Genomic DNA, 15,254 nt, shown 5'->3' with positions numbered 1-15,254 from the left:
TACTGAAGCTGACATTTCTGCCTGAGGTAGCTGCTGCACCTTGAAGTTTGCAGGGCTGCTGTGGCACCGTGAAGAGGAAACCCAGGGACTGCTCTGAGAGACATGTGAGTCATTTCTGGTAATGTCTGACCGAGGGATTCAGAGTTTGGAAGTGACAGTGTCTTGGGAAGTGCTCACAGCAAGTCCATGTGCACGTTCATGTGTTAGGATGAGTAACACGCCTGTGTGTCCTAAAAGAGTAAATACATGTAAGAAATCAGTGTGAGTTATGCAGGGACAGGTCCCCGCTGTACTTCCACCAATGACTTTAATGTCTAGCGGAGTTTTCTTGAACTACATGATGTCCATAAAGAACCAATGTCCAAATAAATACCTGTTGAACAACCCCACCTGTTCACAGGCTTCTTCACTTTAACTTCCAGTTCAGATTCAGAATGTTGAAAAGAAATAAGAAACTGAGAAAAGACGTGTACTTTTATAGCACTCCTGAGATAAAAGGTGCGGTCACACTTAAATGATGATGACCTAGATGCTGAGAAAGGGGAAGGAAGGAAGCATTTCTCTTTCAATTTTCCAGGCAAACTGTCTTTTTCATTACAGAATGTTAATGCCAAGAAGTTCAGAATTGTTCAGCAGAAATCATTGTTACACAAAAGAATACATCCCATATAAAAAGATAGCGCCACAGATTTTGATATTTACCAGAACTGTGGGATGGAGAAAGTGAATGTTTCTCAAATACTCTGAATATACAGTATTCAAATAGTGCTGACAAGGCTAGATAGGCTGAAGGCTGCACAGCACAAAGGTACCCTGCACTTTGCAATTCTTCCTGATTTCTTAGCGAGTTGAAATCCTCACCTCCCTTTTTTTACCGGCTTCGATTCACACTGTCTCCCCTGGCTACTGGCCTGGCACCGAAGCCAACGTAGACAGTATTTTGCACAGGCAATACATCCTCACCATCGTTGCCAACTTCGGCTCGGTTGTGTGGCAAGGCTTCTGGATCCTGTTACGCTCCTGCATAGCTGAGGACGTATTCTGCAGGAATTTAATTTAAAGGAGAAGATACAGCCTCAATGTCATTAAACGTGCAATTTAATACTCGAGGAAGACAGCCACTCTCCGCTGTAACACAAATCCACGTTTCACCACGGCTCTACACTTTTCTGACTCCTTAACTCGGAGAGAGGCATCCCAGGCACACCCCACACCCCCCTCCGCCCCCCGCCCCAAGCGTTGTCTCAGGGTACCCAGGGCTGAGGCGGGGGTCCTGCCGTGCCGGCGGCAGGTCCTTGCTCCGCAGCCCTCCCCTTCCAGCGCAGCGCCGAGGAGCGACCCCGCAGCCTTGGGCAGCGCCCGCCGGGGCAGCGCGGGTGTCTCCTCTAGGGACTGAAACGGGGAGAACCGAGGGGGACAACCCGCCTGCAGAGGCTGCAGGGGACCGCCGGGACCCCGCCGGCGAGCACCGCGGGTGCGGGGCGGGGGGGGGGGGGGGAAGCTGCCTCCGGCCGCTCCTCACCCGCGAAGCGCCGGGGGCGTGGAGGAGGAGGAGGAGGAGGAAGAGGAGGAGGAGGAGGAGGGGTATTTCGGGGCGGCGAGGAGCAGGTGGAGCTCAGTGCCGCCCTGGGAAGCGGCCAGCTCGGGAGCGGCGCCGGCCCGGTCTCCGCACCGCGCCATGGGCTCCGCGGCCGCGGCGCTGCCGCCGCTGCTCCTCGCTCTGGGTAGGTCTCTCTCTCAATCTCCCTCCCCGCTCTGGGAAGGTCTCTCCCCCCTCCCCAGCTCTGGGAAGGTCTCTCTGGGAAGGTCTCTCTCCTCCCGCTCTGGGAAGGTCTCTCCCCCCTCCCCCGCTCTGGGAAGGTCTCTCTGGGAAGGTCTCTCCCCCCCCGCTCTGGGAAGGTCTCTTCCCCCCCCCCCCCCCCCCTCCCGCCGCCCCCAGCTCTGGGAAGGTCTCCCCGCGGGCGCGGGGGGTCGCCTCCGGCTGCAGCCGCCGCTGCTGCCGCCCCTCACCGCGGCGCCGGGGACGGGGCAGAGCCGGGCGGTGAGTGCTGGGCTGCGAGCGCCTGGGTGGTTTCTGGGCCTTGCAGCGTGTGTGGCTGTGGCCGCGCTTTGGAGCGCGATGCATCGGCGGCGTTTTTAAAGCAGGTTAAACCCCTGAACTCCTGGATTGGCATGGAGCTCGCCTTAACGTAAAATGGAGCGTGCGTGTGCTGGAGTTGGGGGGAATGGGTGCAGTTTGATGCGTGAATTTAAAGTGATATGGTGGTTATGCCTTTTTAAAGGGGATGGTATGCTCGTTGTGAATGCTGTTCCTAATTTGCAGGAGTCCTGTAGGTCTGTTCCCACCCTGTTGGGCAGATGTCGCTCCTTGGAAAAGGACAGGGAAACTTGAACCATCTCCTCCTTCTCTTGGCTGACTAAATTGCCATTACATATCTTTTCCTGGGAATAATAAGCCATCGTATTCACTTGCCATGAGCAAATTCCCAAGCAGTTTCAGAGTTTTAATATTACTGTATACTCTTGCAAACCCTTAATTAGCAAGTCGCTGAAGAAGCAGCATAAAAATTAGTTTTCACTGATGAGCTGTTCCAACTTGTTCTTTCAGTAACTATAGCAAGCGCCGCAGTGGAATGTGCGGCTGCAGGGTATGAAGTCAAATGCTGAAATACTAACCTTTGATGAGATACACAGTATACAAACAACCTGGTAATTTTCTTAAAAATAAAAAATTCTTGAAGGTATCAGTGGGCAAAACGTTCACTCTGAACTGTTTCTTAATCCAACCTTTATTCTCGTGGTTACAGTTGCTGCACACCAGGATCATTAACATGCCCCGTAATTCATGGGGTCTTAAAACTTGCAAAGGTTTGTAGAGCGGTGCTGAAAGCAGAAGATAAGGACTGATTGCAAGAGGAGGGTTCCCCTGGCAATGAGACTGACAAGTGGGATAGGTCTGCCTTGTTCAGGCACTGTCCATGATTTGTTTTCATTTATACAGTTCAAAGCTGTCATTATTTGGATTTCATATGTGTCGTGACATTTGATGTTAGCGGATGTAATTGCGGAGTTAATACTCACTCACTTAGGCCTTTCTGGTCTTGCGGAAGTAGCAGGGAAAAGAAAGTTTCAGCACACGAGCACTTTCCCTGAGCGATCTGGAGTCCTGCTGTGGTGGTAGTGTTGTAGCTCTCCCATAATCATTTTCAAATTGATTGAATTGTAATGAACTGTTTTACTTTCAAAGGCGATATTCTTGAATTTAGTTGGGCTAGCCTAGCTAAATTAGTCAGTACTTCAAGAAAATATTCCAAGTTTATTTTAAAATTGATTTTATGTCAGTATATTAACTTCTGAATTATCAGCTATATTCAATGGACCATGTAGGGGTATTGCTTTGTTGTGTCTCCAAACTCAACTAAAGGTAATGCAATGGTTAGTAAAGGTGTGGGTTATTAATTGTTGGTGTGTACTTTTGTGTTTGGAAAGTCACTAAGACTTTGTACATGCTACAAGAAGAAGGGAATAAATGCAATAGAACTACCATCTTGATAATATGACTTAGCTACCAACCTTGTTACTCATTGACCGAAAAGTATATAGCATACAGAGGTAGATAATGTTAAGAGGAATAAGTGAAGGACTTACAGGGCAACCTATACAGCAAAGCCTGATGCTTTCCATTGTAACACACAGCTCTTAGCTGCTTATAAATTTGCCACATCTAGTTCTTTAAATTTACATTTTAAGCATCCAGTTTTTTCCTCAGCCTGTACTTAAAAATCAGAGCCAAAATAGCCCAGCTCTTTCTGAGAGTGAGGCCAGTGGAAAATACAGTAGCTTTCCTGGGCTCAATTCTGGTAACATTTTCTTTGGAAAGCTCTAGTGCCCTTGTGCTTCAGAGGAGAGATTTGAAATTTGGCAGGAAGGTGCTATTTGCATTGTCTTGAAAATCTACCTAAATTTCGCCAAGTAACAAATCTTTGGAAAACCACATTCCTCTGGAAAGAAATCTGTTTTTATCAGCTTGATTCTAACATAAATTCTGTCCATCCTTGGAGTGGAGCTCGGTCAGACTTCCTCTGCTGTTGGAGTTGCAGTGGGGTTTAGCTGTTTGTTTGGGAGGTCTAGTCTACCCTGCAAACGTACAAACTCTTTCTCTTGTGTTCTCATGTTATTTGGTATTTTTACAGCAATCTCCATTGTTGTTTGAGGCAGTTTGCTTTCCAGTTTGCTTCTGGATCCTGGTCTGCTGATTGTCCATACTGCATGCTGTTAGCTGGTTCCCGGGGTCTGGGTGAATCAGCTTGTTCTCCCTTTTATGACAATAATTCACTTTGGAGTCAATTCTCAAGTGATAGTGTTGGAGGACCATGCCTAGTGGAGAAAGTAAAGTTTAGTGTGACCTCACCTATACTACCGCAGCAGGCCTTCACATTCAAGCCCATCACACACCTTCCTCCAGCAACCCAGGACATGAATGATATAATGCTGACATGTTCTTAAAATCCCCACTCTGTGAAGCACGCATCCCTCATGGTATAACTGTGAAGTGAAAAATCACAGCTACATAAGGGTTATGCCTTTTGGGCCACAGGTGTACCACCTGAGGACCACGAGTTCTCAAGCTTCCTTGGGACCCAGGCAGCCTGGAAGAGAAAGCAGCCCTATCTGAAATTGGGAGGGTGGGGTTTCTCTGGAACTTTGGATGGAATCCAGAATTTCCAAGTATAACCCCTTTTCTGTTTGGTATGTATCTGACCCTTGCTGATTAAAAACATCCTGTTGTTCTGGGGACCTTGTTGGCAATGGGCTGTAGAGCTGTATAAAGGGATAGGAGAGGACCCCACTAATATAGTCTTTTTCTTCAGATCACTTTTCTTTAAACTGGGATGAAAGTTGTAATAAAAGAACAGAGTTTAACATGCAAAAGTTAGGAAGTGCCTGAAATAAGTTAGCAACCTGGATTTGTCCCTTCTGTGCATCAATGCATCATGCTGTCGCTGCTTATGGACAGGGGAAGGTACTGTGATCAGAGAAGAGGCTGGGACTCCTGCCTTGCTTAGTTTTGAAATTAGAAGGTGCTCTATGAATGAGGAAGAAAGGTAGGATGAAGAGAAAGGAATTTTTTTTTTTTTTTTCCCTTGCAAAATTGGATTCTTTCTCTCCCTTTTTTGTCACAAAAGCTGAGTGCAGTTTCAGGCGAGTCATTTAAATCAAATCTTTGACATGTGGTTGGAGCTTTTGTGTTCCTCTCTTTCTCTTTGCTCAGCCAGGGGTTCTCAAAACTGAAGCTGCGTTTTCACGATCTGGTTAAGCTGACCTGAATGTGGGGCTGACGCTGCAAGGACATTTCGTCCGCTCCTGATTGCATGTTCTCACCACTTTCTGGGGCTCGGTCTGGGGAACAGGTCAGGGACCCATTTGCCTGAGTAATTTTTTCCCTTTTTTGGGCCAGGTCAGTTTTGGAGATGAGCTAAACTGATCCTGTTCACTTGAGCAATTTATGTAAGTGTTAGCGCTTCCATAGGGGACAGTCAGAACTCATGGCCAGAGGATGGAAGGAAGCTGGAAAAGTTCCCTCTTGCTGGTAGCCAGCACTTCCACTGGCTTGAGCTGGTCGTGGAAGTGCATCTTGACATGCAAAGCTGCTGTGGATTCACAGCTGTGAATGAAGTCAATGGAAATTGTATTTCAAATGTGCTAAGTATTGTGAAAAAATAAGGTTTTAGCTGTACCAGTAGATATTCAAAAGTGGTAGGTACTTTTGACCTTAACCTTTTTTTCCTTTTTTTAATTTTTTTTTAATTGGGCCTAAGGATGATCTTTCATTTTATTTGAGTGTTGAAAAATTCTCTGTCACTTGCAAATACTTGTATTCTTGTGGTCGAGATACGTAGAGATGAATCCACAAGGAAGCTGTTCATTCAGTAGGTTAAAATAGTATACATAAAAAGTACAAGGCTGTGTACTGAGCAGCAAGGACTAAACTAATAACTTAATAGCAAGTGAAAATTGCACATTTGGTGCAATAAATGAAGCCAGAAGTCCAGGTCAAAATGCAGCATATGATCATAAGACACATGCACACACACCAACTTAAAGCTGTACAACTCATCTTAATTTCTGCCTTTCTCCCTCTTTGTGATCATCTTTTGTTACTTGCCGTTTTATTATTGTATTTGTGAGTAATGTTGATGTTAAAAACCATTCTAAAATCTGGAGATTGTTTGAAAGCAGGACCCAAATGTGAACTCTTCTTAAACTAAAACTGTCTCTAGTTTTTCCTACTTTAAGAGAGTTTGTCTGGTAGTAGGAGCATTATTATATATTATTTTTTGAGTTTCGCCTTTCACAGCATTGTGCATTGAAGTAAGGCTTCATTCATACTGTATTACAGGACTTGTATTTTGTACAAGTGATGTTTATTTTAGAAAGCATACAGGGTATTACCATCACACTCCTAAACCCATTAACAGTTAATACTTATTTGTGCATAATTTGGGCAAAGTCAACATGAGACCTTACCAACAAGTTTTAACTGTGTGCTGTCTGGCTCTGGAAGAATTTTCAAGTTGCTCTTTGGTTTTTTAATTCAGTGACACAGAATTTTCATTTAAGAAGTAAAAGGACAGATGCTCCTTGGTTTTATTGTGTTTCTTAGCCACTATATAAATGTTATTCATTGTGGTCTTTCTTCACTATTGTTAATTTTGAATGAATGAAAGTGGGTTTACATGTTCTTCATGTAATGTATTTTCATGAGGGCTAATAACTGGAACTGCCAAAGTAATGACTTAATGTCAAAACAGCTAAAAGTGAATAAAATTTCCTTTAGGGTTAATGCAGGTAAAAGGGAATTTCCACATCTTCAGAAAAGTAAAGCAAGTCATCTTCCCCAGCAGAAATCTTGGGCAGTCTCTATCCAGTGTTGTTATTTTCATTTAAAAGTTCCCTTTGTTAGGCTCTGTGCAGGCTGGTTCCCATTTCCATGGTGACCATGCCGACATGCAGACGGGACACAGACTGGATTCTCATCGGCGTAACCATGTACTTGCATACCAACACATGTTATCTGCTTGGCTTAGGACATTTCCATTAGCAGTTTTAAAATACAGAACTTGTTTTTCATACAGTGATCTCTGGCCCTGTGATACTGCGCAGTGTTAGGATTTCAGACCCTGGATGGTGAAAGAAAGCAAGTTGATAAGCTTGTTTTTTGTGTAAAAAAATTGGCTGTGCTGTTCCCATTCAAATTAGTCAAGGACATCAAGAGAACTGTGTCAGCCTTGGTTTTTATTTCTGTTAAAAAAGATAACGAAGAAGGATTTTTATTTGTAAACCTTTAGCATGTATCTGTGCTAAATAGTTATATGAACATACCCCCTTCTCAAGGCACCAATAAAAGGGTAATAAAAATAAATGAATATGTTAGCTGAGTGTGAGTGCATCCCTGTAAAGCAATATGCGATAACGTTCTTCCTGCTCATGCTGCACTTGTTTTCTGGAGGTGCAGAATACTAAAGTCATGTAGTGGAGCCTAGGGAGCTAGCTCACACATAAGCTGTGTGAGCATTTCCATCGCTTCCAAATCAGGCTGGGAGTTCTGAATTACCAAATAATATACTGAGTGCTAGTAATTGTTACTTTGAATTAGTCCCTGAATAGCATTTCAGGATCTTCAAAGGACTAAGTAGTTTTATTTTCTCTTGGAGATGCATATTCTTTAAAAAAATCTAGTAAGACTTGCATATTATTCAGGACTTAAAAGAGGAATTATACAGGCAAAGAAGTAAGATCAGCACAGACTCTTTGAATGCAGGATGAGCAAAGACATTTTGTTCATAACAGAATGGCATCTGCATGGTTGAATGTCACACATGATGAATGTCACGGATTCTTTTGTCCCTTTTAAATTACTGGTAGACAGGGTGAAGGGCTTGGGAGTTATGCACAGCCCTGGTGGAACTCTCTTGCCTTATTCCTGATTTATTTTGCCCTTTGAATCCTGCTTTCAAGTTCATCATTCTTCCTTTATTTCATACAGGGTGTCTTTTTAATCACACAGATCTCCTTGGCCGATACGGTTGGTTATTTTTAAAGAACAGGCAATGAAGAAATCTTAAGGAAAATTACTGTTAACAACACACTTCTGGAAGGGAGCGTATCACACAGTAGAAATACCTAAGGAAATAATAGAGTTTGAGGATGGGAGTAGTGGTGGGAAAAGATTGAATTAGGTTTTTACCTTTCATCTATCTACCAGTCTAACTATCTGCCTGTCTAGCTATATCTCAAATAGAAGTGACCCTTAAGAAAGAAAGCTGGCAGCAGTTGATGCTGTGTTAAGGCTGCAACACAAAGCTGTATGTAACGATAAGACTGCAGATGCCCAGGCTGCCTGACCCACTGGATTACCCAGTAAATAACTACCTCGACCAACTGCAAGATCAGACTTCTTATCTGAATGAGGACTAGTTGACCCACGCTTGGCTCACGTGAGCTTAGTGCAGCAATGGATGCCATTATGAGAAGCTGTGAACCCAGCACTTTTTGAGGGATGTGTTTGTGTCATGCTCTATGCTGCCTGGAGTAAGGCAGCTGCCCGCAGGTAAACCGGCTGGGTTAGCTAGCAGGTTGTCTGCCTTTTCCACATACTCAGCAGTCACTTCTCAGTTCTTGTCACTGTTGTGTTCATGTCTCCCTTTAACTGCAAAAGCACACCGGGTAAGAAATTCTACTTCATTAGATAATCTGCTAAAACAAAAAATCAGTAATTTACCAGACTTTATGCCTAAATTTACTCTTGGCTCATCCCGTTCTCTTGGGTAAATGTCTACATAGGTGTCCAAATCAGGGCAACCTGTGTCAAGCATTAGTGGCCTGGTTTCTTAATAGTAACAATAAGGAAAGTAAAACAGAAGAATCCTCTTGATAAACACCTGGCTGAAGCAGAAGCAAGTGAGGTATATTGTCCCCAGGCAACTAGTGTGTCCTAGGTGGTTACCAAATATCATTGCAGTGGAGGGTGTGTGACTCAAATGTTTCTATGCCTGTATCCTTATTTGCATTTTCTATTTGAGGTGAAAGGTAATTGCTAGCTGAAGACAGGCAGAACATTTTATTAAATAGTTTTTCACTGATTCTACTTTCTTAACTGTAAAGTCTAATAAGACAGTGAGTGCTCTAATAATGAACATGAGAGCAGTTTAATCCAGTATTCCTACTGTGTAGTGTAAAATTCAGTTATCTTAATATGCAGTACTTCAAATGCACATAGAACTGATTGGATTCATAGATATTAAATTCAGATTTAGCTGAAATTTCTTAAATGAGAATTTAGCTAACTTTTCCTAAGTGGAAAAAATTTAAGTGGCCTGACACTTCATCTAACCATGCTCACCAAATAGAGTTCCTATTTAAATATGCCTGAAATACATATAGGTCAAATTTAGAATAGCAGAAATGACTGAAAATGAAGTAACTCTCTTATTAAGATGGGCAAAACAATAAACAGAGGAAAAAATCCAGCAGCACTGCTTGGATAGTAGTCCTTTAGCAGCTGTGCTAATAATAGTTATCTATTGGACTCTAGCTAAATATCCTTTCGTTTCACTGTCTCTTTTTTTGTTTTTGTTTCTTTTCCAAACTGCCCAAAGCCAGTTCATCATATTGAACAGTAAAAAAATACTGTAAGAGTCTCTGGAGTTGTCTTTCTGAGAAGTTGATAGCTACAATAGACTTTGCTTCTCTGAAGACAAAAAGCAACTGTTCTGCTTTTGTGGAAGCAAGTATTATCTCCAGAAAACTCTTCTTAAATGTACATGGCCCCTTCTCACTGACCCCAAAATGTACAATGGCTGCATTTTACAACAAAGATGACTTCTTTCCGAACTCTGACTAGAGATACAGTCTGTCACCCACCTGACTACAGGCATCTGGATATACCAGAGTCTAGTCTGCAGGCTGAGGGCTGGGAGAGTGCATGCTGCAGCCCCACTTCACCTGAAACCCGGTCCCTGTGCCCCAGAGTGCAGAGTTTGGTGCCTTGGACTCAACAGAGACATTTAGCCGCTTTTAAAGTGCACAAAAAATATTTGCTTGCAAAGCAGGAAGGCTCCTGCAGTTAAGCCGTGGGTTGAGGGGAGTGTTTGAACTCCATCCTTCTCAGGCACCTGCATGAGGTGCCTCCTTCCCCTGAGGTCAAGGGTGGGGAAGAATTTTGGGAGGTAGATGTCTAGTTCAGCTTTTTTTCAAGAGCTAGCTGCCTGAGAAGTGATGGTAATAGTCACCTGGAAAACGTGGGCTTAATTCTCCCTTGAGGCTCACGGTGATGTAGACTCGCCTCTCAAAATTTTCCAGAAGCGACTTTGCTACCAGGCAGTAAAGTAGTTGGAGAAGCACTCTACCTCTGCTGTTGAAGCCAGGTCTTAGCTCATCCCAGGATGCATATTCTTGTTTCCAGGCAGACAAGCAAAGACACATCTTGCCTGTGGCCTAACATTTGGGACACTTCGCTGATAGAAGAGTCCTGAGTTGGCCCTTTTGGAGTGCTCATGCAATTCACATTTGGTAAATAGGCAGTGCATAAAAAGAAGTTATTTCGCTATTTAGTTAAATCATTTAATTATTTAGAGCAGAAATTATTTAATCACGAAGCATTCATCACCTCTGGCCATGATATCGGAGTGGGTCTACAGTGGGGTAGGTTACCTTGCTCTTAGACAGATGTGCTTCTACACCTCAATCATGTTATAAATTTTTATGCAACTTTGTGCTATGATACCCAAGTGACACATAATTTTAAGTTCATTCTGGGTTAGGCAGCTACTGAAGTCTGGGCTTCCTGGATTGTTTTCCTGATTTTAGTGAGCCCAAATTTTGCCTAGGTCCTATCTGGTGCCAGAATTGATCATTTCAATGTGCATTAAGGAGGAATTTCAGATGAGTGATTGGGGCCACCTACCTACCATTCAGGATGCCAGGCCATGAGCTCCCATTACAGTCGGGGAGAGAAATAGTTGTTAAGCTTGCCCTAGGAAAACAAAAGTTCTGATAATTATAGCTCTTCCAACTATTGTATTATATATCCTGTGGTGCTTTGGAGGTTTTCTTCAGGAAGCTGATGTAGCAAACTTTTTACAGCTGAGGGCTGTTCTTGTTTCTGGGGTTGTCTGTGTACAGCGCAGAAAGCTGAGCTACTGGCTAGCTCTTAAGAAACTGAGAGGGAGGAACAGGGTCCTAAACACAGTGTCCTAAGTGGCATGGTGGCAAGGTTGTTCTCAAGCTACTGCAGTCCTCATGCTGCAGGCTGCAGAACTGGAGCAGGAGAAGGATCAATGATGATGGCAAATCTCTCGCCTTTTTCTTATTTAGCTTTTTCAGGTCACATTTAACAGTGATATAATATGATACAATACACTAATATGGTATAATACACTGGAATTTTCATATAGCCTAGAGTGTGGTATGGGTAGGGAAATACAGGTGCCTTTGGTTGCTTTCCCATCTTCTTGATACCTGTGTGCAAACATGCATTTTCGTCTGTACAAACATGTTTTCATAGCAGCTGAGGCGAGCAAATGTGGCAAATAGGGTATAGAGATAGCGGTCACATCGATTTCTGTGTGATGACATGCATTTCCTCTCTTACAGTCATAATGTGGCTCATGCTTCTCTGACTATATTTGGAAATACTGCTGGTTTTAAAAACAGGCAAACAACTGATAATGTGGACACAAGGGAAGAGAATTTGCTGGAGTGAAATGCCTCTTGAAAAGTCAGGTTTTATCACAGGGAAGCATGTGAAGGTTTTTTTTATCATCATTACTTGTGAAGCCAGTGACTTAACTGCATATATAACATATATGTGTGTACAGTTTGTTAGCCTCATGTACTTTTAATCTCTTTGTACTATTGTTGAGAACAAATTGTGGTACTCTAAGGGCAAAGTTAAAACAATCCTGTTTGTTGTGCCAAGATAAAAGAAAAACTGTAGGTCATATTAAAAAGATGCAATTTATGTGAATTTTCTGTAAAAAAGTTTTTCCCACTGAACCTAATGATGAGAACATGCCAGGATAATAAATTTGAGTGGGCTTGAATACTTGCAGTCTTTATTAAAAACACGTAGGAAGTTGTCAGTCTTGCAAGAACTGCTCTTAAGCATTACTTTGGAATCAGTCCTTGTGTGTACAGTAGGTTGTTGAGATTTCTTAACTCCAGATGAAGAGGAGCTTATTTGTCTGCTCTGGGAGCCAAGGAGGGCAATGTGTGGGCCACAAATAAGGATTTACCATGAGAAAGACAACTCTTTCAGAGTAATGCAGTCATGGGTAAATTTAATTAGATCTCTTACTCTGCAGCAGTGCCAGAACAGTAAACTAGACAGCACCTAGCCATGTTATCCCAATCTCTCCAACTTCTCATTCACAATTTGTGTGTCTTATCATGTTTGGGTTGCTTTTGTAGCAGGTTATTGGTAACTCTTCAGTGCAGCTTCTTGGATCATGAACAGTTGTAACTGAAAGGCAGTGACTCAGGTTTTCACACACTCAGAAGCTTTGAGGCTGGAAGCTGACCTACTTCCAGGAAGAAGCAGTTAGCCAACTAAGCTAAGAAAACTTGTTGGAGGGAGGGAGGGGAGAAGGGAGGAAAAGGGGTGGGAGGGAGGATTTGTTACTCAATGAGGCTTTGTTTTTCTTTTCTTCTGGGTGTTTTGATTTGGGGTGGTTTTTTGTGGCCTATAATTTATTTCTGCACTAAACTTTATAATCTCTGTTAATTATTAAACAGTTTGAGATATTGTAGCTGATGTGAAGAAAATGTCGGTCTCAAGATAAAGGAAAGTAAACCAGGTGAAGCAGTAGAATGAAGACTTGCCTTTTAAGGCTTCTGTAAACATAATGAAATATCAACAAAGTAATTGAAGTGAGGATTATAAAATATTCTGACTTTTAGTACAAAAAATCCAGTGTCTTGCCAATTGCATTCTTTGCCCCTTTTGATTCCTGTCAGAGATTCATGTTGTCTTTATTTAGAAGGTTGTTCTCAATAAGAAATCTGTTCCATTTAAAATAAAAACAGATTAACTGTGATTAGAAAACCACTGTTTCAGTGCATGAGCTGAAGATACCTACTTGCCATTATGAGTATATACGGATGAGGTTGTGCATATTGAAGAAAAAATTAGAAAAAATAGAGAAGTAAATATATAGAAGAAGACTAATGAGAAAATATTCGTGACTTATATTGACTATATTAGGTAAAGGTTAATATACTTTTCCAGATTGAATTATCAGTAGTCCTCTATTTTCCCTGCATTAAGTGGGTTGGATTCCACATAGCCCTGACTGAGTATACTAAAGATGTATCAAAAAGGTATTTTATATTTATGTTCATTTACAGAAAAGCCCCAAACAGTGCAACCAATATAGAATTACTTGTTTTACATGAAAGGATCTTGATTTGATGTCATTACATGTGCATGCACACAATGCATGTACCAATACAGTAAAGTGGATCAGGCAGAAGACTAGTACATTAGCAAAAGAAAAAAAAAAAAAAGTGTTTCCTTTTTTGGTGACAGATTTGCTCCCTGAACAAGCTCATTGCAGCGAGAATTGCTCTGTGGCTTCTGAAAGCCACAAAGAAGAGCATCTGCACTGTAATTCAATAGAATAAAGTAACTGCATGCTGCTTGTTTTGTTCTTCATGTCTTCACAGTCTTGTCAAGAAAACATTCAAAGCACAATGTATTATGAAAGCTGTTCAAATTATGGGTTGTTTGTTCTGTAAGAATAGTTGACTAATTCCATTTGGATTATTGCTCTGATAACATATGTTCTGAATAATAAGGGAGTAACTTTACTCTTAAACCAAAATGTTGTTGCCTTCTAATAAAAAGCAGTAAAGTAACACTAAATATATTTAATTTGAAGCAAATACTACTTGACTGCCCTCTTTCATAACTTTATTACTTTCCCTTTCTGCCTTCATTCCACCTGCTGCCTAATATTTCAAGGACAGTAGGTGATTATATTGTGAATGGTATCTGTAGGTGCCTGTACCCCCTTACTAACTTTGGAACCTGTGAGCCCGTTCCAACAAATTTTTGCAGACGTATGAAAAAAATAACCATTTGGGTATTGGAGTGACACAAAGGTGCTTTTACAAGTTCCCTGACAACTAAGGACATCCACTGTGACCTTGCACAATACGAAACACCAGAAAATCCACACCAAAGAGTGCTCTTAGAAATACTTCAGTCATGGAGAAAGCTTGAACCAGAGTGTACAATCTGCTGTGAGACAAAGCCTGCGGAAAGCAAGAGTTATGAGTTCTCTCATCCCTTCCACCCCTTTCTTTTCTCTGTCCCCAGCAGGGTCTGACAGGCTTCAGGGCCCTGCCAATGTGTGTTTTTTGGAGGAGGAAATCTTTGAGACCAAGGGAAAATTTTCATTGTGGAATTTGTAGTGCCTCTCTTGGAGCAGATTAACATAACGGGCAAAGTAAAGCCCTCTTCTGGAAAGAATAGATACTATAAAAAATGGTAGACTGAGCAATTAAGGCAGCGTAGGCTGTACACATCTTACTGGCTGCCAATCTATGAAACTGCTTCAGGAAGCAGACAATAATCTAGTGGGATTTTCTTGATATTTTTTTCCAAAACAGTTAATGGACTAAAAAACCCATGCAAGAATGCATGTAATACTATCTTGGTTTTACCATAATGCCAGGTCATGGCCTTGCTCTTTAGTGACTATATGCTTACCCTTTCCATCCCCAGATCCCCCAGCATGCTGATGACTTTGGGTTTGGGTTTGTCAGGGTCTGCTGCCCTGTTGGAGGTGGCAGAAGGGGCAGCAGTTGTAGCTGTGGCTGTGCTACCAAGCAGAGGGGAGCTGCCAACAGCGGCTCTTTCTGTTCCCTCTCCTGGCATCATTACTGGCATGAATGCTCACTCACGAAGACAAATGGTCACTTAGTTGAATTATGTAATGAACTTTTTCTGTTTTATAGCTGATAGTTGTTTCAAGAAGCGAACACCATACTGTTAAGGAAAAAAGGTGATGAAGTTTCCTTCATTGTAAAGTTTTCTACTGGCAAGGTTAATACCATATAAATTTAAAACTAATGCTTAGCGTGAGGTGAATCCTTATAGACTCAGTGGTCGAATTCCATCATGTCGTCTTTTTTCTTTATACTGTGATTGCTAGACCTGTTTGATGCAAGCTGTATATAAATGACAGCAG

General features: G+C 42.2%; 1 protein-coding gene across 1 annotated transcript in view; it reads left to right on the top strand.

Moving 5' to 3' along the window:
* Positions 1 to 1,403: 1,403 nt before the first annotated feature.
* ITGA2 (integrin subunit alpha 2) overlaps positions 1,404 to 15,254 on the top strand; it is a 70,426-nt gene continuing 56,575 nt past the window's right edge. Inside the window, exon 1 of the mRNA XM_030003544.2 lies at positions 1,404 to 1,724. Within this exon, the coding sequence (XP_029859404.1) occupies positions 1,679 to 1,724 (46 nt within the window). The 5' untranslated portion in view covers positions 1,404 to 1,678. The remainder of the gene's footprint in view (positions 1,725 to 15,254) is intronic.

This window comes from Aquila chrysaetos, chromosome Z (assembly GCF_900496995.4).
Source record: "Aquila chrysaetos chrysaetos chromosome Z, bAquChr1.4, whole genome shotgun sequence".
Lineage (NCBI taxonomy): Eukaryota > Metazoa > Chordata > Aves > Accipitriformes > Accipitridae > Aquila > Aquila chrysaetos.
The sequence above is the reverse complement of the archived record's forward strand: the minus strand, read 5'-3'. Positions and strand labels throughout refer to the sequence as shown.